The 24350-nt window shown below is 57.9% G+C and overlaps 1 protein-coding gene across 2 annotated transcripts; it reads left to right on the top strand.

The window, feature by feature from the left end:
• The first annotated feature begins 294 nt into the window (after positions 1-294).
• ATP1B2 (ATPase Na+/K+ transporting subunit beta 2) lies at positions 295-18184 on the top strand. 2 transcript variants are annotated; one of them, XM_068998679.1, is made up of 6 exons: positions 295-418; positions 3944-4048; positions 6624-6820; positions 10363-10419; positions 17026-17124; positions 18016-18184. In XM_068998679.1, exons 1-6 carry the CDS (start codon positions 352-354, stop codon positions 18178-18180), a joined length of 690 nt encoding a protein of 229 aa, XP_068854780.1. In that variant the 5' UTR covers positions 295-351; the 3' UTR covers positions 18181-18184. The 2 variants fall into 2 exon arrangements, with proteins under 2 accessions (XP_068854780.1, XP_068854779.1); XM_068998678.1 differs by having other exon boundaries at positions 6624-6829.
• The last annotated feature ends 6166 nt before the right edge of the window (positions 18185-24350 follow it).

Here is a 24350-nt window from a genome sequence, read left to right as displayed (position 1 = left end):
TATTTTGGGGCCGTTTCACCCATTTTGGGGGGGATTTTTGGGTTGATGACCCCGGGGGGGTTTTTCCCCCTGGGGGGTTCAATTTTGGGGGTCCTGACCCCCCCGAATTTCCCCCCCTCAGGGCTGATCCTGCTCTTCCAACCTGATTTATTTTCAGATTCCTTCCCTATTTTGGGGCCGTTTCACCCATTTTGGGGGCGATTTTTGGGTCGCTGACCCCGGGGGGGTTTTTCCCCCTGGGGGGTTCAACTTTGGGGGTCCTGACCCCCCCAAATTTCCCCCTCCCCAGGGCTGATCCTGCTGTTCTACCTGGTGTTTTACGGGTTCCTGGCCGGGCTCTTCGCCCTCACCATGTGGGTGATGCTGCAGAGCGTCGACCCCCACGTGCCCAAGTACCAGGACCGGCTGCTGACCCCCGGTGAGACCCCCCGGGGGGGCTGGAATGAGGGGGGGGGTCCTGGATGGGGGTCCTGGAACGAGAAGGGGGGTCCTGGAATGAGAGGGGGGGTCCTGGATGGGGGTCCCCGATGGGGGTCCTGGAATGAGGGACCTGGAATGAGGGAGGGGTCCTGAATGGGGGTCCTGGAAGGAGAGGAGGGGTCCTGGAATGAGGGGGGGGGTCCTGGAATGAGTGGGGGGGGTCCTGGATGGGGGTCCTGGAATGAGGCGGGGAGTCCTGGAATGAGAGGGGGGGTCCTGGATGGGGGTCCCAGATGGGAGTCCTGGAATGAGGGACCTGGAATGAGGGGGAGGGGGTCCCGGATGGGGGTCCTGGAATGAGAGGGGGGGTCCTGGAATGAGAGGAGGGGTCCTGGATAGGGGTCCTGGAATGAGAGGGGGGGGTCCTGGATGGGGGTCCAGGATGGGGGTCCTGGAATGAGGGACCTGGAATGAGGGGGGGGTCCTGGATGGGGGTCCTGGAAGGAGGAGGGGAGTCCTGGAATGAGAGGGGGGGGTCCTGGATGGGGGTCCTGGAATGAGGGACCTGGGGGGGAGGGGATTTGGGGTGGGGGCAGTGAAAGTTTGGGATCACTGGGACCCCCCGGGGGGGCTGGCACGGCGGGGGGGGAGGGTCCTGGATGGGGGTCCCGGATGGGGGTCCTGGAATGAGGGGGAGGGTCCTGGATGGGGGTCCCGGATGGGGGTCCTGGAATGAGGGGGAGGGTCCTGGATGGGAGTCCTGGATGGGGGTCCTGGAATGAGGGGGAGGGTCCTGGATGGGGGTCCTGGATGGGGGTCCTGGATGGGGGTCCCGGATGGGGGTCCTGGATGGGGGTCCTGGATGGGGGTCCTGGAATGAGGCTCCTGGGGGAGGATTTGGGGTGGGGGCGGTGAAGGTTTGGGGTCACTGCGACCCCCCCGTGTGTCCCCCAGTGTCCTCCCCCCACTCCATGTGACCCCCTCCCCCCGTGACCCCGATGCGACCCCCCCGTGTCCCCTCAATGTCACCCCCTCAATGTCACCCCCCTGTGACCCCGATGTCCCCTGATGTCCCCAGGGCTGGTGATCCCCCCCCGTGTCACCCCCAGTGTCACCCCCCAATGCCACCTTCCCCTGATGTCCCCAAATGTCCCCAATGCCCCCTGTGACCCCAATGCCACCTCCCCCGATGTCCCCTGGTGCCCCCTGATGTCCCCAGGGATGGTGATCCCCCCCAGTGCCCCCTCCACAATGCCACCTCCTCCTGATGTCCCCAAATGTCCCCAATGCCCCCTGTGACCCCAATGCCCCCTGTGACCCCAATGCCACCTCCCCCGATGTCCCCTGATGTCCCCAGGGCTGGTGATCCCCCCCGTGTCACCCCCAGTGTCACCCCCCAATGCCACCTTCCCCTGATGTCCCCAAATGTCCCCAATGTCCCCTGTGACCCCAATGCCCCCTGTGACCCCAAATGTCCCCAATGCCCCCTGTGACCCTCGATGCCCCCTGTGACCCCAATGTCCCCAATGCCCCCTGTGACCCCAATGCCCCCTGTGACCCCAAATGTCCCCAATGCCCCCTGTGACCCTCGATGCCCCCTGTGACCCCAATGTCCCCAACGTCTCCTGGTGCCCCCTGATGTCCCCAGGGCTGGTGATTCCCCCCCGTGTCACCCCCAGTGTCACCCCCCCAATGCCACCTCCTCCTGGTGACCCCGATGTCCCCAATGCCCCCTGTGACCCCAATGTCCCCCCGATGTCCCCCTGATGCCCCCGATGCTCCCTGTGACCCCGAAGCCCCCGATGTCCCCAATGTCCCTTGGTGTCCCCTGATGTCTCCGATGTCCCCAGGGCTGATGATCCACCCCCCAATGCCACCTCCTCCTGGTGACCCCAATGCCCCCGATGCCCCCCGATGTCCCCCTGTGACCCCAAAGTCCCCAAAGTCCCCAATGCCCCTGATGCCCCCAATGTCCCCCCAATGTTCCCCCAATGTCCCCCTGATGTCCCCAATGCCCCCCGATGTCCCCCCAATGCCCCCAATGCCTCCCATGCCCCTGATGCTCCTTGTGACCCCAATGTCCCCAATGCCCCCCCGATGTCCCCAATGTCCCCAATGCCCCCCAATGCCCCCTGTGACCCCAATGCCCCCCAATGCCCCCGATGCCCCCGATGCCCCTTGTGACCCCAATGTCCCCAATACCCCCCTGATGTCCCCAATGCCCCCCATGCCCCCAATGTCCCAGTGACCCCAATGTCCCCAATGCCCCCAATGTCCCCAATGCCCCCTGATGTCCCCAATGTCCCCAATGTCCCCCCGATGTCCCCCTGATGTTCCCAATGTCCCCCAATGCCCCCCTGTGACCCCAATGCCCCTCGATGTCCCCCAATGCCCCCCATGCCCCCCATGCCCCCAATGCCCCTCGTGACCCCAATGTCCCCAATGCCCCCTGTGACCCCAATGTCCCCTCAATGCCCCCCCAATGCCCCCCAATGTCCCCAATGCCCTCAATGTCCCCCCAATGCCCCCCATGCCCCCAATGTCCCAGTGACCCCAATGCCCCCTGATGTCCCCAATGCCCCCCAATGCCCCCTGTGACCCCAATGCCCCCCAATGCCCCCGATGCCCCCGATGCCCCTTGTGACCCCAATGTCCCCAATACCCCCCTGATGTCCCCAATGCCCCCCATGCCCCCAATGTCCCAGTGACCCTAATGTCCCCAATGCCCCCTGATGACCCCAATGTCCCCCAATGCCCCCTGTGACCCCAATGCCCCCCTGTGACCCCAATGCCCCTCGATGTCCCCCAATGCCCCCCATGCCCCCCATGCCCCCCATGCCCCCCATGCCCCTCGTGACCCCAATGTCCCCAATGTCCCCAATGCCCCCTGTGACCCCAATGTCCCCCCAATGCTCCCCCAATGCCCCCCAATGTCCCCAATGTCCCCCCGATGTCCCCCTGATGTCCCCGATGCCCCCTGTGACCCCAATGCCCCTGATGTCCCCAATGTCCCCAATGCCCCCCATGCCCCCCATGCCCCCTGTTCCCCCAGTGCCCCCAATGTCCCCAATGTCCCCGATGTCCCCAATGCCCCCTGTGACCCCAATGCCCCCCGATGTCCCCCCAATGCCCCCCGATGTCCCCCCAATGCCCCCAATGCCTCCCATGCCCCCGATGCCCCTTGTGACCCCAATGTCCCCAATGCCCTCAATGTCCCCCCAATGCCCCCTCTGACCCCAATGTCCCAGTGACCCCAATGTCCACAATGCCCCCAATGTCCCCAATGCCCCCCAATGCCCCCTGTGACCCCAATGCCCCCCTGTGACCCCAATGCCCCCCAATGCTCCCTGTGACCCTGATGCCCCCCAATGCCCCCCAATGTCCCCAATGTCCCCCAATGTCCCAGTGACCCCAATGCCCCCCTGTGACCCCAATACCCCCCCCGATGCCCCCCCGATGCCCCCCGATGCCCCCTGTGACCCCGATGCCCCCCGATGCCCCCTGATGTCGCCGCTGTCCCCAGGGCTGATGATCCGTCCCTGCGCCGAGGGTCTCGATGTCACCTTCAACGTGAGCCAGAGCCAGACCTGGCACCAGTACGTGAGAGCCCTGCACCAGTTCCTGGAGCGTGAGTGCACTGGGGGCACTGGGAGGGGCTGGGAGGGGCTGGGAGGCACTGGGAGGGGACTGGGAGGGACTGGGAGAGGACTGGGAGGCACTGGGAGGGGACTGGGAGGGACTGGGTGGAACTGGGAGGGGCTGGGAGGGGACTGGGAGAGGACTGGGAGGCACTGGGAGGGGTTGGGAGGGGACTGGGAGGGGACTGGAAGGGGACTGGGAGGGGACTGGGAGAGACTGGGAGGGGCTGCTGGGCACTGGGACACTGGGGTGCCCTGGGATGGCCCAACCCCATACTGGGAGGACCCTACCCTATACTGGGATGGCCCTGACCCATACTGGGATGACCCTAACCCATACTGGGATGGCCTTAACCCATACTGGGATGACCTGAACTCATACTGGGATGGCCTTAACCCATACTGGGATGACCTGAACTCATACTGGGATGGCCCTGACCCATACTGGGGTGACCTTAACCCATACTGGGATGGCCCTAATCCATACTGGGATGACCATGGCCCATACTGGGATGGCCCTGACCCATACTGGGATGGCCCTGACCCCTACTGGGATGGCTCTGACCCATACTGGGATGGCCTTAACCCATACTGGGATGGCCCTAATCCATACTGGGATGGCCCTGAGCCATACTGGGATGGCCTTAACCCATACTGGGATGGCCTTAACCCATACTGGGATGACCATGACCCATACTGGGATGACCCTAACTCATACTGGGATGGCCCTGACCCATACTGGGGTGACCTTAACCCATACTGGGATGGCCCTAATCCATACTGGGATGACCATGGCCCATACTGGGATGGCCCTGACCCATACTGGGATGGCCCTGACCCCTACTGGGATGGCTCTGACCCATACTGGGATGGCCTTAACCCATACTGGGATGGCCCTAATCCATACTGGGATGGCCCTGAGCCATACTGGGATGGCCTTAACCCATACTGGGATGGCCTTAACCCATACTGGGATGACCATGACCCATACTGGGATGACCCTAACTCATACTGGGATGGACTAAACCCATAATGGGATGACTCTAACCCATACTGGGACGACTCCAACCCATACTGGGATGGACCAAACCCATACTGGGATGGACCAAACCCATACTGGGATGACCCTAACCCATACTGGGATGACCCTAACTCATACTGGGATGACTGTAACCCATACTGGGATGACCCTAACCCATACTGGGTGACCCTAACTTATACTGGATGGAACAAACCCATACTGGGATGGACCAAACCACTACTGGATTGGCTCTGGGTGGCTCCCAGTCCATACTGGGCAGCACTGGGATGACCCTAACCCATACTGGGATGACCCTAACCCATACTGGGATGACTCTAACCCATACTGGGATGGACCAAACCACTCCTGGGTGGGCTCTGGGTGGCTCCCAGTCCATACTTGGTAGCACTGGGATGCCTGGGATGACCCTAACCCATACTGGGATGACCCTAACTCCTACTGGGATGACTGTAACCCATACTGGGTGACCCTAACTCATACTGGGATGCAACAAACCCATACTGGGATGGACCAAACCACTACTGGGCAGGCTCTGGGTGGCTCCCAGTCCATACTGGTCAGCACTGGGATGCCTGGGATGACCCTAACCCATACTGGGATGACTCTAACCTATACTGGGATGGAACAAACCCATACTGGGATGACCCTAACCCATACTGGGATGGACCAAACCACTACCAGGCAGGCTCTGGGTGGCTCCCAGTCCATACTGGGCAGCACTGGAATGACCCATCCCATACTGGGATGACCCTAACTCATACTGGGTGACCCTAACCCATACTGGGATGGACCAAATCCATACTGGGATGGACCAAACCACTACCGGCCAGGCCCTGGGTGGCTCCCAGTCCATACTGGGTAGCACTGGGATGACCCATCCCATACTGGGATGACCCTAACCCATACTGGGATGGACCAAACCCATACTGGGATGACCCTAACCCATACTGGGATGGACCAAACCCATACTGGGATGACCCTAACCCATACTGGGATGGACCAAACCCATACTGGGATGACTCTAACCCATACTGGAATGACCCATCTGATACTGAGATGACCCTAACCCATACTGGGTGACTCTAACCCATACTGGGATAGACCAAACCCATACTGGGATGACGCTAACCCATACTGGGATGACCCATCTGATACTGGGATGACCCTAACCCATACTGGGTGACTCTAACTCATAATGGGATGACCGTCACCCATACTGGGATGGACCAAACCCATACTGGGACGGACCAAACCACTACCGGCTATGCTCTGGGTGGCTCCCAGTCCATACTGGTCAGCACTGGGATGACCCTAACCCATACTGGGATGACTCTAACCCATACTGGGATGACCCTAACTCATACTGGGATGACCCATCTGATATTGGGATGACTCTAACTCATAATGGGATGACCCTAACCCATACTGGGACGGACCAAACCACCACCGGCTATGCTCTGGGTGGCTCCCAGTCCATACTGGGCAGCACTGGTCAGCCCCTGAGCGCTCCCCTGTGGCCGCAGCGTACAACGACAGCGTCCAGGCCGCCCGCAACGCCGCCTGCCCGGCCGGCCGCTACAACGAGCAGCCGGACGACAGCGTCCCCAACTACCCCAAGCGCGCCTGTCGCTTCAACCGCTCCCTGCTGGGGCCCTGCGCCGGCCTCGGCCCCCACGGCGACTACGGCTACGGCTCCGGCCAGCCCTGCGTCCTCGTCAAGGTCAACCGGGTGAGCCGCGGCCACTGGGAGGTGCTGGGAGGGACTGGGAGGCGCTGGGAGGGACTGGGAGTGTGACTGTGGGCGGTTATTGGGTTGTATCGTTGAGTTGAATGGGACTGGGATGGACTGGGATGGACTGGGAGGCGGTGGGAGGGACTGGGAGTTTGACTGTGGGCGGTTATTGTGTTGTATCGTTGGGTTGAATGGGACTGGGATGGACTGGGATGGACTGGGAGGCACTGGGAGTGTGACTGTGGGTGGTTATTGTGTTGTATCGTTGGGTTGAATGGGACTGGGATGGACTGGGAGGGACTGGGATGGACTGGGATGGTGTCTGGGGGTGCTTGGTCGTGAGTAGTGTTGGACTGGGATGGACTGGGAGGGACTGGGATGGACTGGGATGGACTGGGAGGGACTGGGAGGTGCTGGGAGGCACTGGGAGTGTGACTGTGGGCGGTTATTGTGTTGTATCGTTGGGTTGAATGGGACTGGGATGGACTGGGAGGGACTGGGAGGGACGGGGATGGTGTCTGGGGGTGCTTGGCCGTGAGTAGTGTTGGACTGGGATGGACTGGGAGGGACTGGGATGGACTGGGTGGGACTGGGAGGCGCTGGGATGGACTGGGAGTGTGACTGTGGGCGGTTATTGTGTTGTATCGTTGGGTTGAATGGGACTGGGATGGGCTGGGAGGGACTGGGAGGCGCTGGGATGCACTGAGAGAGGAGCTGTGGTCAGTTATTGTGTTGGAATGTTGTGTTCAATGGGACTGGGATGAACTGGGAGGCACTGGGAGGGACTGGGAGGCACTGGGATGGACTGGGAGGCACTGGGAGTGTGACTGTGGGCGGTTATTGTGTTGTATCATTGGGTTGAATGGGACTGGGATGGACTGGGAGGGACTGGGATGGTGTCTGGGGGTGCTTGGCCGTGAGTAGTGTTGGACTGGGATGGACTGGGAGGGACTGGGAGGGACTGGGAGGGACGGGGATGGTGTCTGGTGGTGCTTGGCCGTGAGTTGTGTTGGACTGGGAGGCACTGGGATGGACTGGGAGGCACTGGGAGGCACTGGGAGGCACTGGGAGTGTGACTGTTGGCAGCTATTGTGTTATATTGTTGGGTTGAATGGGACTGGGATGGACTGGGAGGGACTGGGAAGCACTGGGATGCACTGGGAGAGGAGCTGTGGTCAGTTATTGTGTTGGAATGTTGTGTTCAATGGGACTGGGATGAACTGGGAGGCACTGGGAGGGACTGGGAGGGACTGGGAGTGTGACTGTGGGCGGCTATTGTGTTGTATCGTTGGGTTGAATGGGACTGGGATGGACTGGGAGGGACTGGGAGGGACGGGGATGGTGTCTGGGGGTGCTTGGCCGTGAGTTGTGTTGGACTGGGAGGGACTGGGAGGGACTGGGAGGGACTGGGAGGCACTGGGAGAGCGGCTGTGGGCGGTTATTGTGTTGTATCATTGTGTTGAATGGGACTGGGATGGACTGGGAGGGACTGGGAGGGACGGGGATGGTGTCTGGTGGTGCTTGGCCGTGAGTTGTGTTGAACTGGGAGGCACTGGGATGGACTGGGAGGCACTGGGAGGCACTGGGAGGCACTGGGAGACACTGGGAGGCACTGGGAGTGTGACTGTTGGCAGTTATTGTGTTGTATCGTTGGGTTGAATGGGACTGGGATGGACTGGGAGGGACTGGGAAGCACTGGGATGCACTGGGAGAGGAGCTGTGGTCAGTTATTGTGTTGGAATGTTGTGTTCAATGGGACTGGGATGAACTAGGAGGCACTGGGAGGGACTGGGAGGCACTGGGAGGGACTGGGATGGACTGGGAGTGTGACTGTGGGCGGTTATTGGGTTGTATCGTTGGGTTGAATGGGACTGGGATGGACTGGGAGGGACTGGGATGGTGTCTGGGGGTGCTTGGCCGTGAGTAGTGTTGGACTGGGATGGACTGGGAGGGACTGGGATGGACTGGGAGGGACTGGGAGTGTGACTGTTGGCGGTTATTGTGTTGTATTGTTGGGTTGAATGGGACTGGGATGGACTGGGAGGCACTGGGAGGGACTGGGATGGACTGGGAGGGACTGGGATGGTGTCTGGTGGTGCTTGGCTGTGAGTTGTGTTGGACTGGGATGGACTGGGAGGTGCTGGGAGGGACTGGGATGGACTGGGAGGGACTGGGATGGACTGGGAGAGCAGCTGTGGGCAGTTGTGGTGGTGGAGTGTTGGGTTTGATGGGACTGGGATGGACTGGGAGGCACTGGGAGGGACTGGGATGGTGTCTGGTGGTCCCTGGCCATGAGTTGTGTTGGACTGGGAGGCACTGGGAAGCACTGGGAGGCACTGGGAGTGTGACTGTTGGCGGTTATTGTGTTGTATCGTTGGGTTGAATGGGACTGGGAGGCACTGGGAGGGACTGGGAGGCACTGGGAGGGACTGGGAGGCACTGGGAGTACTGGGAGGCTGCTGCTTAATGCAGCTCCATGCTCTGCACTGGTCCATACTGGTCCATAATGGTCCGTAGCAGTTCATACTGGTTCATACTGGTTCATACTGGTTCATACTGGTTCATACTGGTCTATACTGATCTATACTGGCTCATACTGGTCTGTAGTGGTCCGTACTGGTCCATACTGGTCGGTACTGGTCCTTACTGGCTCATATTGGTCTGTACTAGTTCATACTGGTCCATACCAGTCCATACTGGTCTGTACTGGTCCATACCCACTCATACTGGTCCATACTGGTCAGTACTGGTCTGTACTGGTTCATACTGGTCTGTACTGGTCCGTACCCATTCATACTGGTCCATACTTGTCAGTACTGGTCTGTACTGGTCTGTACTGGTTCATACTGGTCTAATACTGATCTGTACTGGTCCCTACTAGTCCCTACTGGTCTGTACTGGTCCATACTGGCCCATACTGGTTTATACTGTTGTATACTGGTCCATTCCCATTCATACTGGTCCATACTGGTCAGTACTGGTCTGCACTGGTTCATGCTGGTCTAATACTGATCTGTACTGGTCCCTACTGGTCTGTACTGGTTGGTACTGGTCCATACTAGTCCATACTGGTTTATACTGGTGTGTACTGGTCCATACTGGTTCACACTGGACCATATTGGTCTGTACTGGTTCATACTGGTTTGTACTGGTGTATACTGGTGTATACTGGTGTATACTGGTTCATACTGGACCATATTGGTCTGTACTGGTTCACACTGGTTTATACTGGTTTATACTGGTCCATACTGGTGTATAGTGGTCCATACTGGTTCATACTGGACCATATTGGTCTGTACAGGTTCATATTGGTTCATATTGGTCTGTACTGGTTTGTACTGGTTTATACTGGTCCATACTGGTGTATACTGGTCCATACTGGTTCATACTGGTCCATATTGGTCTGTACTGGTTCATACTGGTTCATACTGGTCCATACTGGTCCATACCGGTTCATACTGGTTCATACTGGTCCGTACTGGTCCATACCGGTTCATACTGGTTCATACTGGTCCGTACTGGTCCCACAGGTCATCAACTTCTTCCCGGGGAAGAACAAGAGCATCAACATCATCTGCGCCGCCAAGGTGACGTCACCGTCCCCTCCCGGTGTCCCCAACCCCCAACCCCCGATGTCACCAACCCCCCCCCCCAGTGTCACCAATCCCCCCCGGTGTCACCCCCCCCAGTGTCACCCCCAGTGTCCCCAACCCCCCCGATGTCACCAACCCCCCCCAGTGTCACCAACCCCCCCCCGGTGTCACCAACCCCCCCCCAGTGTCACCCCCAGTGTCACCAATCCCCCCCGGTGTCACCAACCCCCCCCAGTGTCACCCCCCCAGTGTCACCCCCAGTGTCTCCCAGTGTCCCCCAGTGTCACCCCCAGTGTCACCCAGTGTCTCCCAGTGTCACTCCCAGTGTCCCCCAGTGTCCCCCAGTGTCACCCCCAGTGTCACCCCCAGTGTCACCCTCCCCGTGTCACCCTCCCAGTGTCCCCCAGTGTCACTCCCAGTGTCACCACCCCCCCCGGTGTCACCCCCCCCAGTGTCCCCCAGTGTCCCCCAGTGTCACCAACCCCCCCAGTGTCACCCCCCCAGTGTCACCCCCAGTGTCTCCCAGTGTCCCCCAGTGTCACCCAGTGTCCCCCAGTGTCACCCCCAGTGTCACCACCCCCCCCGGTGTCACCCCCCCCAGTGTCCCCCAGTGTCACCCCCAGTGTCACCAACCCCCCCAGTGTCACCCCCCCAGTGTCACCCCCAGTGTCTCCCAGTGTCCCCCAGTGTCACCCAGTGTCCCCCAGTGTCACCCAGTGTCTCCCAGTGTCACCCCCAGTGTCCTCCCCAGTGTCCTCCCCAGTGTCCCCCAGTGTCACCCAGTGTCTCCCAGTGTCCCCCAGTGTCACCCAGTGTCACTCCCAGTGTCACCCAGTGTCACCCAGTGTCTCCCAGTGTCACCCAGTGTCACTCCCAGTGTCACCCAGTGTCACCCAGTGTCTCCCAGTGTCACCCAGTGTCACTCCCAGTGTCACCCAGTGTCTCCCAGTGTCTCCCAGTGTCACCCCCAGTGTCACCACCCCCCCCCCCCCGGTGTCACCAACCCCCCAACCCCCAATGTCACCAACCCCCCCAGTGTCACCAACCCCCCCAGTGTCACCAACCCCCCCCGGTGTCACCCCCAGTGTCACCCTCCCAGTGTCCTCCCCAGTGTCCTCCCCAGTGTCCCCCAGTGTCACCCAGTGTCTCCCAGTGTCTCCCAGTGTCACCCCAGTGTCACCAACCCCCCCCAGGTGTCACCCTCCCAGTGTCACCCCCAGTGTCACCAACCCCCCTGGTGTCACCAAGTGTCCCCCAGTGTCACCCCCAGTGTCCCCCAGTGTCACCCCCAGTGTCCCCCAGTGTCACCCAGTGTCACCAACCCCCCCCAGTGTCACCCTCCCAGTGTCCCCCAGTGTCCCCCAGTGTCCCCAATGATGTCCCCAATGTCCCCCCAATGTCCCCCAATGTCCCCCAATGTCCCCCCAATGATGTCCCCAATCCCCCAATGTCCCCAATGATGTCCCCAATGTCCCCTCAATGTCCCCCAATGTTCCCCAATGTCCCCCCAATGTCCCCAATCCCCCAATGTCCCCTCAATGTCCCAAATGATGTCAATGTCCCCTCAGTGTCCCCTCTCTGTGCCCCCCACGTCCCCCCAATGTCCCCAATGTCCCCCCAATGTCCCCTCAATGTCCCCCCAATGTCCCAAATGACGTCCCCAATGTCCCCCTCTTTGTGCCCCCCATGTCCCCTCTCTGTGTCCCCCCAATATCCCCCCAATGTCCCCAATCCCTCAATGTCCCCAATCCCCCAATGTCCTCCCAATGTCCCCCAATGTCCCCAATGATGTCCCCAATGTCCCCCCAATGTCCCCAATGTCCCCAATGTCCCCCCAATGTCCCCCAATGATGTCCCCAATGTCCCCCCAATGTCCCCCCAATGTCTCCCCAATGTCCCCAATCCCAATGTCCCCCTCAATGTCCCCAATGATGTCCCCAATGTCCCCCAATGTCCCCAATCCCCCCAATGTCCCCCCAATGTCCCCTCAATGTCCCCCAATGTCCCCCAATGTCCCCAATGATGTCCCCAATGTCCCCTCAATGTCCCCTCAATATCCCCAATGTCCCCCCAATGTCCCCTCAATGTCCCCAATGATGTCCCCAATGTCCCCCAATGTCCCCCCAATGTCCCCAATGATGTCCCCAATGATGTCCCCAATGATGTCCCCAATGATGTCCCCAATGTCCCCCCAATGTCCCCAATGATGTCCCAAATGATGTCCCCAATGTCCCCCAATGTCCCCAATGATGTCCCCAATGTCCCCAATGATGTCCCCAATGATGTCCCCAATGATGTCCCCAATGTCCCCAATGATGTCCCCAATGATGTCCCCAATGTCCCCCAATGTCCCCAATGATGTCCCCCCAATGTCCCCAATGATGTCCCCAATGTCCCCCAATGTCCCCCCAATGTCCCCAATGATGTCCCCAATGTCCCCCAATGTCCCCAATGTCCCCCCAATGTCCCCAATGATGTCCCCAATGTCCCCTCACTGTCTCTTGTCTCTGCCCAGCGGCCCCGGACCAAGGGTGACCTGGTAAGGGAGGTGGGGGGTCCCTCTGGAGCATCCCAAAATCCCGTCCTTTCACCCCAAAATCCCTCCAGGAATCCCAAAATCGGCTAGATTCATCCCAAAATCCCTTTAGGAATCCCCAAAATCCTCTGATTTCACCCCAAAAGTTCTTTGGAGCTCCTAGAATTGGGTAAATCCCCTCCCAAATCCTTCTAAGTCCCAAACTCCACTTATTTCACCCCAAAATTCCTCTAGGAATCCCAAAATCCAATTATTTTACCCCAAAATCCCTCTTAAGAATCCAAAAATCCACTTGTTTCACCCCAAAATCCATCTGGAGCATCCCAAACTCCACTTGTTTCACCCCAAAATCCTTCTAGGAGTCCCAAAATCCACTAGTTTCATCCCAAAATTCCTTTAGGAATCCCAAAATCTGCTCTTTTCACCCCAAAATCCCTCTAGGAATTCCAATATAGCCTTGTTTCGCCCCAAAATCCCACTAAAGGATCCTAAAATCCACTTGTTTCACCCCAAAACTCCTCTAGGAATCCCGAAATCGGGAAGATTCACCCCAAAACTCCTCTAGGAATCCCGAAATCGGGAAGATTCACCCCAAAACCCCTCTAGGAATCCCGAAATCGGGAAGATTCACCCCAAAACCCCTCTAGGAATCCCAAAATCGGGAAGATTCACCCCAAAACCCCTCTAGGAATCCCGAAATCGGGAAGAGTCACCCCAAAACCCCTCTAGGAATCCCAAAATCGGGAAGATTCACCCCAAAACCCCTCTAGGAATCCCGAAATCGGGATGGTTCACCCCAAAACCCCTCTAGGAATCCCGAAACCGGGAAGATTCACCCCAAAACCCCTCTAGGAATCCCAAAATGCGCTCTTTTCACCCCAAAAATCCCGGTAAATGCCCCCAAAACCCCATCATTTCACCCCAAAATCCTTCCGGGTGCCCCGAAGTCGATTCCGCTCAGCCCGAAAACGCTTCCAGGTGTCCCAAAATCCCCGATTTTCACCCCCCCAAAAACCTCGCTGGGTGTCCCCAAAATCGGGGGGATTCGTCCCCAAATCCTGCTGGCTGTCCCCAGTGTCCCCACGATGTCCCCAATGTCCCCATGGTGTCCCCAATGTCCCCAATGTCCCCAATGTCCCCACGATGTCCCCAGTGTCCCCAGTGTCCCCAGTGTCCCTGTCCTGCTGCCACCCAGTGTCCCCGTCCCGTGTCCCCAATGTCCCCCCAATGTCCCCAATGTCCCCCTGATGTCCCCAATGTCCCCACTGTCCCCAGTGTCCCCAACGTCCCCGTGTCCCCAGTGCTGTCCCCAGTGTCCCCAGTGTCCCTGTCCTGTGTCCCCAATGTCCCCCTGATGTCCCCAATGCCACCGCTGTCCCCAGTGTCCCCAACGTCCCCGTGTCCCTGTCCCATGTCCCCAGCGCTGTCCCCAATGTCCCCCATGTCCCCATGGTGTCCCTGTCCTGCTGCCACCCAGTGTCCCCGTCCCGTGTCCCCAATGTCCCCCTGATGTCCCCAATGCCACCGCTGTCCCCAGTGTCCCCAATGTCCCCCATGTCCCCATGGTGTCCCTGTCCTGCTGCCACCCAGTGTCCCTGTCCTGTGTCCCCAATGTCCCCAATGTCCCCAATGTCCCCAGTGTCCCTGTCCTGCTGCCACCCAGTGTCCCCAATGTCCCCCGATGTTCCCACAATGTCCCCAATGTCCCTGTCCCTTGTCCCCAATGTCACTGCTGTCCCCAATGTCCCCTGATGTCCCCAATGTCCCCGTGGTGTCCCCCGTGTCCCCCAGTGTCCCTGTCCTGCTGCCACCCAGTGTCCCCAGTGTCCCCAATGTCCCCCTGATGTCCCCAATGTCACCACGATGTCCCCAGTGTCCCCAATGTCCCCAATGTCCCCCTGATGTCCCCAATGTCACCACTGTCCCCAGTGTCCCCAACGTCCCCATGTCCCCAGTGCTGTCCCCAGTGTCCCCAGTGTCCCTGTCCTGTGTCCCCAATGTCCCCCTGATGTCCCCAATGCCACCGCTGTCCCCAGTGTCCCCAATGTCCCCATGTCCCTGTCCCAGTGTCCCCAGTGCTGTCCCCAGTGTCCCCAGTGTCCCTGTCCTGCTGCCACCCAGTGTCCCTGTCCCGTGTCCCCAATGTCCCCAGTGTTCCCAGTGTCCCCAACATCCCCATGTCCCTGTCCCAAATGTCCCCGTGGTGTCCCCGGTGTTCCCAGTGTCCCTGTCCTGGTGCCACCCAATGTCCCCAATGTCCCCCCGATGTCCCCAATGTCCCCCCGATGTCCCCCAGTGTCCCCAGTGTCCCCAATGTCCCCAATGTCCCCCCAATGTCCCCAATGTCCCCAATGTCCCCCAATGTCCCCAAGGTCCCCCCGATGTCCCCCAGTGTCCCCAGTGTCCCCAATGTCCCCAATGTCCCCGTGTCCCTCTGACCGTCTCTCTCTTGCTGCCCACGGGGCCCAGGGACACTCGGCCACCACCGTAAGGGCACTGGGGGGGCACTGGGACAAACTGGGGGGCACTGGGGGCGCACTGGGACAAACTGGGGGACACTGGGGGGGGCACTGGGGGCACACTGGGACAAACTGGGGGACACTGGGGGGGATATGGGGGGTCCCCGGCGGGGTTTGGAGACATCAAAGGGGCACTGGGGGGGCACTGGGACAAACTGGGGGGCACTGGGGGGGCACTGGGTCAAACTGGGGGACACTGGGACAAACTGGGGGGCACTGGGGGGGGAATATGGGGGGGTCCCCGGAGGGGTTTAGGGACATCAAAGGGCCACTGGGGAGGCACTGGGTCAAACTGGGGGACACTGGGTCAAACTGGGGGGCACTGGGACAAACTGGGACAAACTGGGGGGGCACTGGGACAAACTGGGACAAACTGGGACAAACTGGGACAAACTGGGGCGGGAATATGGGGGTCCCGGGAGGGGTTTGGGGATATCAAGGGGGAACTGGGAGGGCACTGGGACAAACTGGGGGACACTGGGGGGCACAAATGTGGGTCCTTGGGGGGGGATTTGGGGACACCAGGGGGACACTGGGGATACTGGGGGGCGCTGGGGGGGCCTGGGGGAGACCGAGGGACCTTTTTTTTGGGGGGGGGGGGGGTTTGGGGGGCACTCAGGGGCTGGGGGGGGAATTGGGGAGGTTTTGAGGGGTACTGGGGTGATTTGGGGGAATTTTGGGGGGGTTGAGGAGGATTTGGGCGGATTTTGGGGGCGATTTGGGAATTTATGGGGGTCTAGGGGAATTTCGGGGGTCCCGGGGGGGGGTGGGGAGGCCTTTGGGGGAGGGGATTTAAAGGGGGGGGGGCGTCCTTGGGGGGTATTTTGGGGGGGGGGGGTTGGGAATATTTGGGGGGGGTGTGGTCCTGGGGGTATTTTGGGGGGGTCAGGGGGGTATTCAGGGATGATTTTGGGGGTCTCAGGGGGCATCGGGGTCTTTTGGGGGGGGGATTTAATACGGGGCGATGGGGGGGGGAACATTCGAGGGGAGATTTTAGGGGGGGGGATGATCCTGAGAGGATTTGGGGAGGTCCTGGGAATATTTGGGGAGGGGGTCAGGGAGGTTTTTTAGGGATTTTTAGGGCCCCCAAAGATCTTTTGGGGAGAATTTCAGAGGGGTTGGGGTTGATATTTAAGAGGGGAGGTTTTGGGGGGTTTTCCTGGAGATTTGGGATCTCCCCGAGGGGTTTTGGGGGGGTTTCGTGAAGGTTTGGGATCTCCCCGAGGGGTTTTGGGGGGGTTTCCTGGAGATTTGGGATCTCCCCGAGGGGTTTTGGGGGGGGGTTCCTGGAGATTTGGGACATCCCAAGGGATTTTGGGGGGGTTTCCTGGAGGTTTGGGACACCCCCAGGGGTTTGGGGGGGTTTCCTGGAGATTTGGGATCTCCCCGAGGGGTTTTGGGGCGATTTTTTCCTGGAAGTTTGGGATTGTCCCGAGGGGTTTTGGGAGGGTTGGGGATATTGGGGGGACACTGAGAGGGTTAGGGTGGTCCCCCCACCCCCAGGGGACACTTGGGGACCCCCATGTGTCCCCCCCTGCCCCACAGCGTGAGGAGGACGCGGCCCTGCTGGGCCCCATGCAGCTCTTCCCCCCCAACGGCTCCATCGACCTCATGTACTTCCCGTACTACGGAAAACGAGTCCACGTGAGCCCGGAACCCCGAGAGCCCCGGCGAGGGGGGACCCCAAAACCTTGGATCCCTCGGGGGTGGTTGGGAGGGGTCCCAAAATCCCGGTGGGAGGGGGTTCATGGATACCTGGGATCCCCCTGTGGGGTTTTGGGGGGGTTTCCTGGAAGTTTGGGACACCCCCAAGGGGTTTTGGGGGGGTTCCTGGAGGTTTGGGATTGTCCCGAGGGGTTTTGGGGGGGTTTCCTGAAGATTTGGGATCTCCCGGAGGGGTTTTGGGGGGGTTTCCTGGAGATTTGGGATCACCTTGAGGGGTTTTGGAGGTGTTTCCTGGTGGTTTGGGATCTCCCGGAGGGGTTTTGGGGGAGTTTCCTGGAGATTTGGGATCTCCCCGAGGGGTTTTGGGGTTTTTTCCTGGAGGTTTGGGATCTCCCGGAGGGAATTTGGGGGGGTTTCCTGGAGGTTTGGGACACCCCCGAGGGGTCATGGGGGGGTTTTTCCTGGAAGTTTAGGATCCCCCTGGGGGAAGGTGTGGGCAGCCCCAGGACTCCTCAGTCTCCCAGAAAGTGGGGATTGAACCCCCCTGGACACCCCCGGATCCCTTTTTGGGGGGATTTGGGAGCTCCTGGATCCCTGGCAACGGAGACTTCGTCCCCTTGGCCACCTGGATCCCTCTTCGGGAGGAGCATTTGGGACTCCCCACACCCCCAAATCCCTGGAAACAGAGATTTTTGGGATCCCCTGGACACCTGAATCATGGGGAAACGCGAGTTTCGGGGCTCACCCCAGTCCTTGGCAATGAGGATATTCCCCCCCCCCTCCAACCAAAACCCCAAATCCCTAAAACACCGGGAATTTTTCCCGCCCCATCCACACCTTTCCCCCCCCATTTTTTCGTCCCCCCCGCAGGTGAACTACACGCAGCCGGTGGTGGCCGTCCAGTTCTACAACGCCACGGCCAACGTGGACCACCACGTGGAATGTCGGCTCAACGCCGCCGGGCTCCGCACCGACGACGAGCGCGACAAATTCGCCGGCCGCGTCGCCTTCCGCCTCCGGATCAACCGCGACTGACCCCCCCTGGACCTCCCCGTAGCCCCCCGGTTCCTCCCCCCACGCCGCCACCGCCCCCCGCTCGGGTCTAATCCCCCTCCCCGCCCCCGTCGGGATGCTCCTAATCTAAGAATAATAAATGTACATAGATATTTTTTATATGATAAATCTATTAAACGGTGCAGTAGGGCCCTGGCTCGTCCCCTCCCTCCTCCCTCGTGTGCCGAATGTCCGTGTTTTGTCCCCAAAAATCGCCGCCTTGGCGGGGTTGAGCCGGTTCAGGGCTCGCTAGGGTGAGTTTTTTGGGAAATTTGGGGGGGTTTACGGTGGTTTTTTGGGGGGTTTTGTAGGTGGTTTGTTGATATGAGGGGAGGCCAAGATGGCTGCCGGGCCGTGGGCCAAGATGGCCGCTGTGGGTTGTGGGGATAACGAGCAAGATGGCTGCCACAGTGGGGTTGGTGCTGAGCAGGGTGTGGGGTCAAGATGGCCGCCACTGGGTGTAGGGATGGTAACCAAGATGGCCACCGCGCTGCATGGCAGGGTGGCTGCGGTTTGGTTGAGCTCAAGATGGCCGCCAGGAGGGCAGCCAAGATGGCTGACGCTGGTTGGGTTGGCGGGAGCAAGATGGCCGCCGCTGTAAAGGACACGGCGGTGTTGATTGGGGTAAAAATGGCTGCCGTTGGTTCTGGTGGGATCAAGATGGCTGCCAGCACACCAAGATGGCTGACGTTGGTTGGGTAAGTCAGGAGCAAGATGGCGGCAGCAGATGGAGGTTGGTCGAGGGCAAGATGGCCGCCAGCATGGTGGAAGGGCAAGGCTGCCATTGGTTGAGCTGGCCAAGATGGCCGTCATTATGCAAATGAAGTCCAAGATGGCCGACAAAGAGCTGGTATAGCAAGGTTGCCATTGGCTGGGCTGGCCAAGATGGCCGTCGTTATGCAAATGAGGTCCAAGATGGCCGCCAACACGGTGAAAGGGCAAGGCTGCCATTGGTTGAGCTGGCCAAGATGGCCGTCATTATGCAAATGAGGTCCAAGATGGCTGCCAAGATTCTCGCAGAGCCATTGGCTGACAGGGCCAAGATGGCCCCGCCCACAGCCAAATATGGCGGCCACTGGCGGCCATCTTGGCTCCCCATTGGTAGCGGTGACTGGGCCTGGCGGCCATCTTCGATGGTGCTGTTACCATGGTGACTGGGCGGCCATCTTGGATTCTGCTGCCCACAGGAGGAGCTGGCGACCATCTTGGTGGCCATCTTTAAACCCTGGTGGCCATCTTGGTGGCCATCTTTGATCCCTCGGTGTCCATCTTTGATCGTTGGTGGCCATCTTTAATCCCTCGGTGGCCATCTTGGCAGCCATCTTTCATCCCTAGCAACCATCTTGGAGGCCATCTTTAAACCCTGGTGGCCATCTTGGTGGCCATCTTTAATACCTGCCGGCCATTTTGGTGGCCATCTTTAAGACCTGCCGGCCATCTTGGTGGACATCTTTAAACCCTGCCGGCCATCCTGGTGGACATCTTTAATCACTCAGTGGCCGTCTTGGTGGCCATCTTTAAACCCTGGTGCCATCTTGGTCTCCATCTTTAATCCTTCGGTGGCCATTTTGGCAGCCATCTTTAATCCCTTGGTGGCCATTTTGGCAGCCATCTTCAATCCCTCAGTGGCCATCTTGGTGGCCATCTTTAATCCCTCAGTGGCCATCTTGGTGGCCCTCTTTGCTCCCTCAGTGGCCATCTTTGACCCTCGGTGGCCATCTTGAATCCCCCTGCCCCTACCAACACCCGGCGGCCATCTTGGATCCCGGTGCCCATAGAAGAACCCAGCCGCCATCTTGGCGGCCATTTTTAAACCCTGGCGGCCATCTTGGTGGCCATCTTTAACCCCTGGTGGCCATCTTGGTGGCCATCTTTAACCCCTGGTGGCCATCTTGGTGGCCATCTTTAACCCCTGGTGGCCATCTTGACGGACATCTTTAATCCCTGCCGGCCATCCTGTTGGCCATCTTTGCTCCCTCAGTGGCCATCTTTGACCCTTGGTGGCCATCTTGAATCCCCCTGCCCCTACCAACACCCAGCGGCCATCTTGGATCCCGGTGCCCATAGAAGAACCCAGCCGCCATCTTGGCGGCCATTTTTAAACCCTGCCGGCCATCTTGGTGGCCATCTTTAAACCCTGGTGACCATCTTGACGGCCATCTTTAATCCCTGGTGGCCATTTTGGTGGCCATCTTGAATCCCTCAGTGGCCATCTTTGACCCTCGGTGGCCATCTTGAATCCCCCTGTCCCTACCAACACCCGGCGGCCATCTTGGATCCTGGTGCCCATAGAAGAACCCAGCCGCCATCTTGGTGGCCATCTTTAATCCCTCAATGGCCATCTTGGCAGCCATTTTTAATCCCTGGTGGCCATCTTGGCACCCATCTTTAGCCCCTGGTGGCCATCTTGGTGGCCATCTTTAAACCCTGGTGACCATCTTGGTGGCCATCTTTAAACCCTGGTGGCCATCTTGACAGCCATCTTTAATCCCTGCCGGCCATCTTGGTGGCCATCTTTGCTCCCTCAGTGGCCATCTTTGCTCCCTCAGTGGCCATCTTTGACCCTCGGTGGCCATCTTTAATCCCCCTGCCCCTACCAACTCCTGGCGGCCATCTTGGATCCCAGTGCCCATAGAAGAACCCAGCCGCCATCTTGGTGGCCATTTTTAATCCCTGGTGGCCATCTTGTCGGCCATCTTGGCTCCTCCTCCTCCTCCCTATCCCTTCCACCACCTTCTCCCCTCCCCCCCCGGCAGCCATCTTGCTCCGCCGCCATCTTGAATCACCCCAGTCCCTGCCCCAGCTGCCCGCCGCTGTGTTCACCCCTCCCCCCCTCATTTTGGGGTGATTTTGGCAATTTTTGGGAACAATCGGGGTGGGGGAGGGGCTCCCTTTATTTTCAAACCTCCAGATTTTTGAAAAAATGCCCGATTTGGGGGGGATTTGGGGCTTTTTTGGTGTTTTCTGGGGGATTTTTGGTGATTTTGGGGTTTTTTTGGCAAGTTTTTTGAGTTTTGGGGTCTTTTTAGGTGTTTTTTGGAGTTTTTAAGGAGTTTTTAGCTGTTTTTGGTGTTGTTTTTGTGGATTTTGGGGGGTTTTGGTGTTTTTAGCAGGTTTTGGTGTTGTTTTGGTGTTTTCTGGTGGTTTCTTGGTGGTTTTTGGGGTTTTTGGGCAAGTTTTGGTGTTTTTTGGTGGCTTTTGGGGTCTTTTTAGTGGATTTAGGTGGTTTTTGGTGGTTTTTCAGCATTTTTAGCGGTTTTTGGTGTTATTTTTGTGGATTTTGGTGGGTTTTAGGAATTTTTAGCAGGTTTTGGTGCTGTTTTGGTGGATTTTGGTGCTTTTTGGTGGCTTTTGGTGATTTTTGGTGTTTTCTGATGGTTTCTTGGGGGTTTTTGCGGTTTTTGGGCGAGTTTTGGTGTTTTTTGGGTCTTTTCAATGGTTTTTTTGGGTGGTTTTTGGTGGTTTTTTGCTAATTTTTGCTGGGGTTTGGTGGTTTTTTTCATGTTTTTTGCTGGTTTTGGTGGTTTTGGGGTGGTTTAGGTGGGTTTTTTGGGTGTTTTTTGGATGATTTTGCTGGGTTTTGGTGGTTTTTTGCTGGTTTTTGGCTGGTTTTGGTGGGTTTTTGGGTGGTTTAGGTGTTTTTTGGGGTGTTTTTTGATGATTTTGGTGGTTTTTGGTGCTTTTTTGGATGATTTTGGGTTTTTTTTAGGTTTTTTTATGATTTTGCTGGGTTTTGGTGCTTTTTGGGTGGTTTAGGTGGTTTTTTGGGGTATTTTTTGATGATTTTGGTGTTTTTTGGTGCTTTTTTGGATGATCTTGGTGGTTTTTTGGGGTGTTTTTTTTATGATTTTGGTGGGGTTTGGTACTTTTTTGGGTGGTTTAGGTGGTTTTTTTGGATGTTTTTGGATGATTTTGGTGATTTTGATACTTTTTTGGGTGGTTTAGGTGGGTTTTTTGGGGTTTTTTTTATGATTTTACTGTTTTTTGGTGCTTTTTGGATGATTTTGGTGGTTTTTTTGGGTTTTTAAAATGATTTTACTGGTTTTTGGTGCTTTTTTGGGTGGTTTAGGTGTTTTTTTGGGGGTGTTTTTGGTGATTTTGGTGGGTTTTGGTGCTTTTTTGCCTCCTGCCCCCCCCCAGGGGCAGCCAAGGGGCCCTGGGTCCTGCCGGGGGTGGTAATTAGGCCACGGGGGGGGGCAGGGGGTGCTTAATGAGCCTGATGAGCTCATTAGGGCAGCCCTGCCAGGGCCCCGTGCCCAGACCTGGGGTCCCCTCCCCCTCCTTGGCAGGGGGGACCCCCATTCAGGCCAGGGGGCGGGGCCACGGTGATGACGTCATTGGGGAGGGGAAAAACACCAAAACCGGCCCAATTTACCCCAAATCTCCCACAAGGGCCAGGGCCCAATTAACCCCCCCCCCAATTAACGCTCCCCATTAACAGAGACGCAATTAACGCTCCCCAAAACTCCCCTCCCTAAGGAACTCCCCTAATTAACACCCCCCCAATTAACACCCCGAATCGTCCTCCTTAGTGAACCCCTTCTAATTAAGACCCCCCCCCAATTGACACCCCGAATTCCCTCTCCCTAATGAAGCCCCTAATTAGGAGCCCCCAATGAATGACCCAATTTAAACGGCCACTAATTAATGCTCCCCTATAGCATCCCCAGTGCACCCCCAATTAACAGAGCCCTATTAATGACCCCTAATTAACAGCTCCTAATTAACGCCCCCATTAATACTCTCATTAAGATATTCCAATAGACCCCCCCAATTAATAGTTCTTAATAAGCACCTCCCAATTAACAGCCCCCAATAAATAATTCTAAATAGAGGTCCCTCTAATTACCAGCCCCTAATTAATTACTGCTAATAGAGATCCCCAATAGCCCCCTAATTAATAATCCCTAATACAGATTTCTCCAATTAACAGCCTCTCATTAGCAGGCACTAATAGAAGCCCCCCCCTAATTAATACTCCCTCAGTTAATAAGCCCTAATAGAGACCTGTCTAATTAATAGCTCCTAATTAATGCCTGCTAATAGAAACCCCAATTAACAGCCTCCCCAATTAATAGTCATTAATAGAGGCCTCTAATAGGCATCCTTCTAATTAACAGCCTCTGATTAATGGCTGCTAATAGACACTCCCCCAAATTAATGTACAATTAATAGCCCCTAATATTGGCCCCTCTAATTACCTGTCCTAATTAATGACCACTAATAGACACCCCAATTAACTCCCCCCTATAACAACCTCTAATAGAGACCCCTGTAATTAACAGCCCCCTCAATTAATAACCCCTAATAGCGACCCCAGTAATTAACAGCCCCTAATAAACACTCCCCTCCCCCCAATTAATTAACAACACCCAATTAACCCCTCTAATTAACCCCACTTTAATTAACAAACACCCCAATCTGCCCCCCCTGGAATTACCCCCCCATAGCCACCCCAAATTAACTCCCCATTAATTAAACCCTTAATGAACCCCCCCCAAATTAATTAACCCCCCGCTTAATTAACCTTTAATTACCCCCCCCACCATAAACCCTCCCCCTGGAATTCCTCCCATAAACCCCTCTCCAAAATTTACCCCCTCCCCAAAATTAATTACCCCTCATTAATCACCCCTCCCTTAATTACCCCGTTAATTACCCCCTCAGCCACCCCCTCCCCTCCCCCTCCTGACCCACATCGCCCTCGGGGGGGGGAAGGGGGGGGGGCAAATCCCGCCTGATCCCGCCCCTCCCCCCCCTTAATCCCGGCCAGATGGTGCCTCCCCCCCCTCCCCCCCCTTCCCATCCCATTCCCCCCCCCCCCCTTTTGGGATCGCGGGGTCCTTTTTTGGGGCGAATTGGCCCCATTTTAGGGGATCCCCAAATTCCCGGACCACCCCCCCCCCCCCCCCCGAGCCCTCCCCCCTTAATCCCGGCCAGATGGTGCCTCCCTCCCCCCCCCTTCCCATCCCATCCCCTCCCCCCTTTTGGGATCGCGGGGTCCTTTTTTGGGCGGAATTGGCCCCATTTTAGGGGATCCCCAAATTCCTGGACCCCCCCGACCCCCGCCGAGCCCCCCCCCCTTAATCCCGGCCAGATGGTGCCTCCCTCCCCCCACCTTCCCATCCCCCCCCTTTTTGGGATCGCGGGGT

The sequence above is a fragment of the Aphelocoma coerulescens genome, unplaced genomic scaffold (genome assembly GCF_041296385.1).
Source record: "Aphelocoma coerulescens isolate FSJ_1873_10779 unplaced genomic scaffold, UR_Acoe_1.0 HiC_scaffold_143, whole genome shotgun sequence".
NCBI lineage: Eukaryota > Metazoa > Chordata > Aves > Passeriformes > Corvidae > Aphelocoma > Aphelocoma coerulescens.
This window is presented reverse-complemented; position numbering and strand designations above follow the sequence as displayed.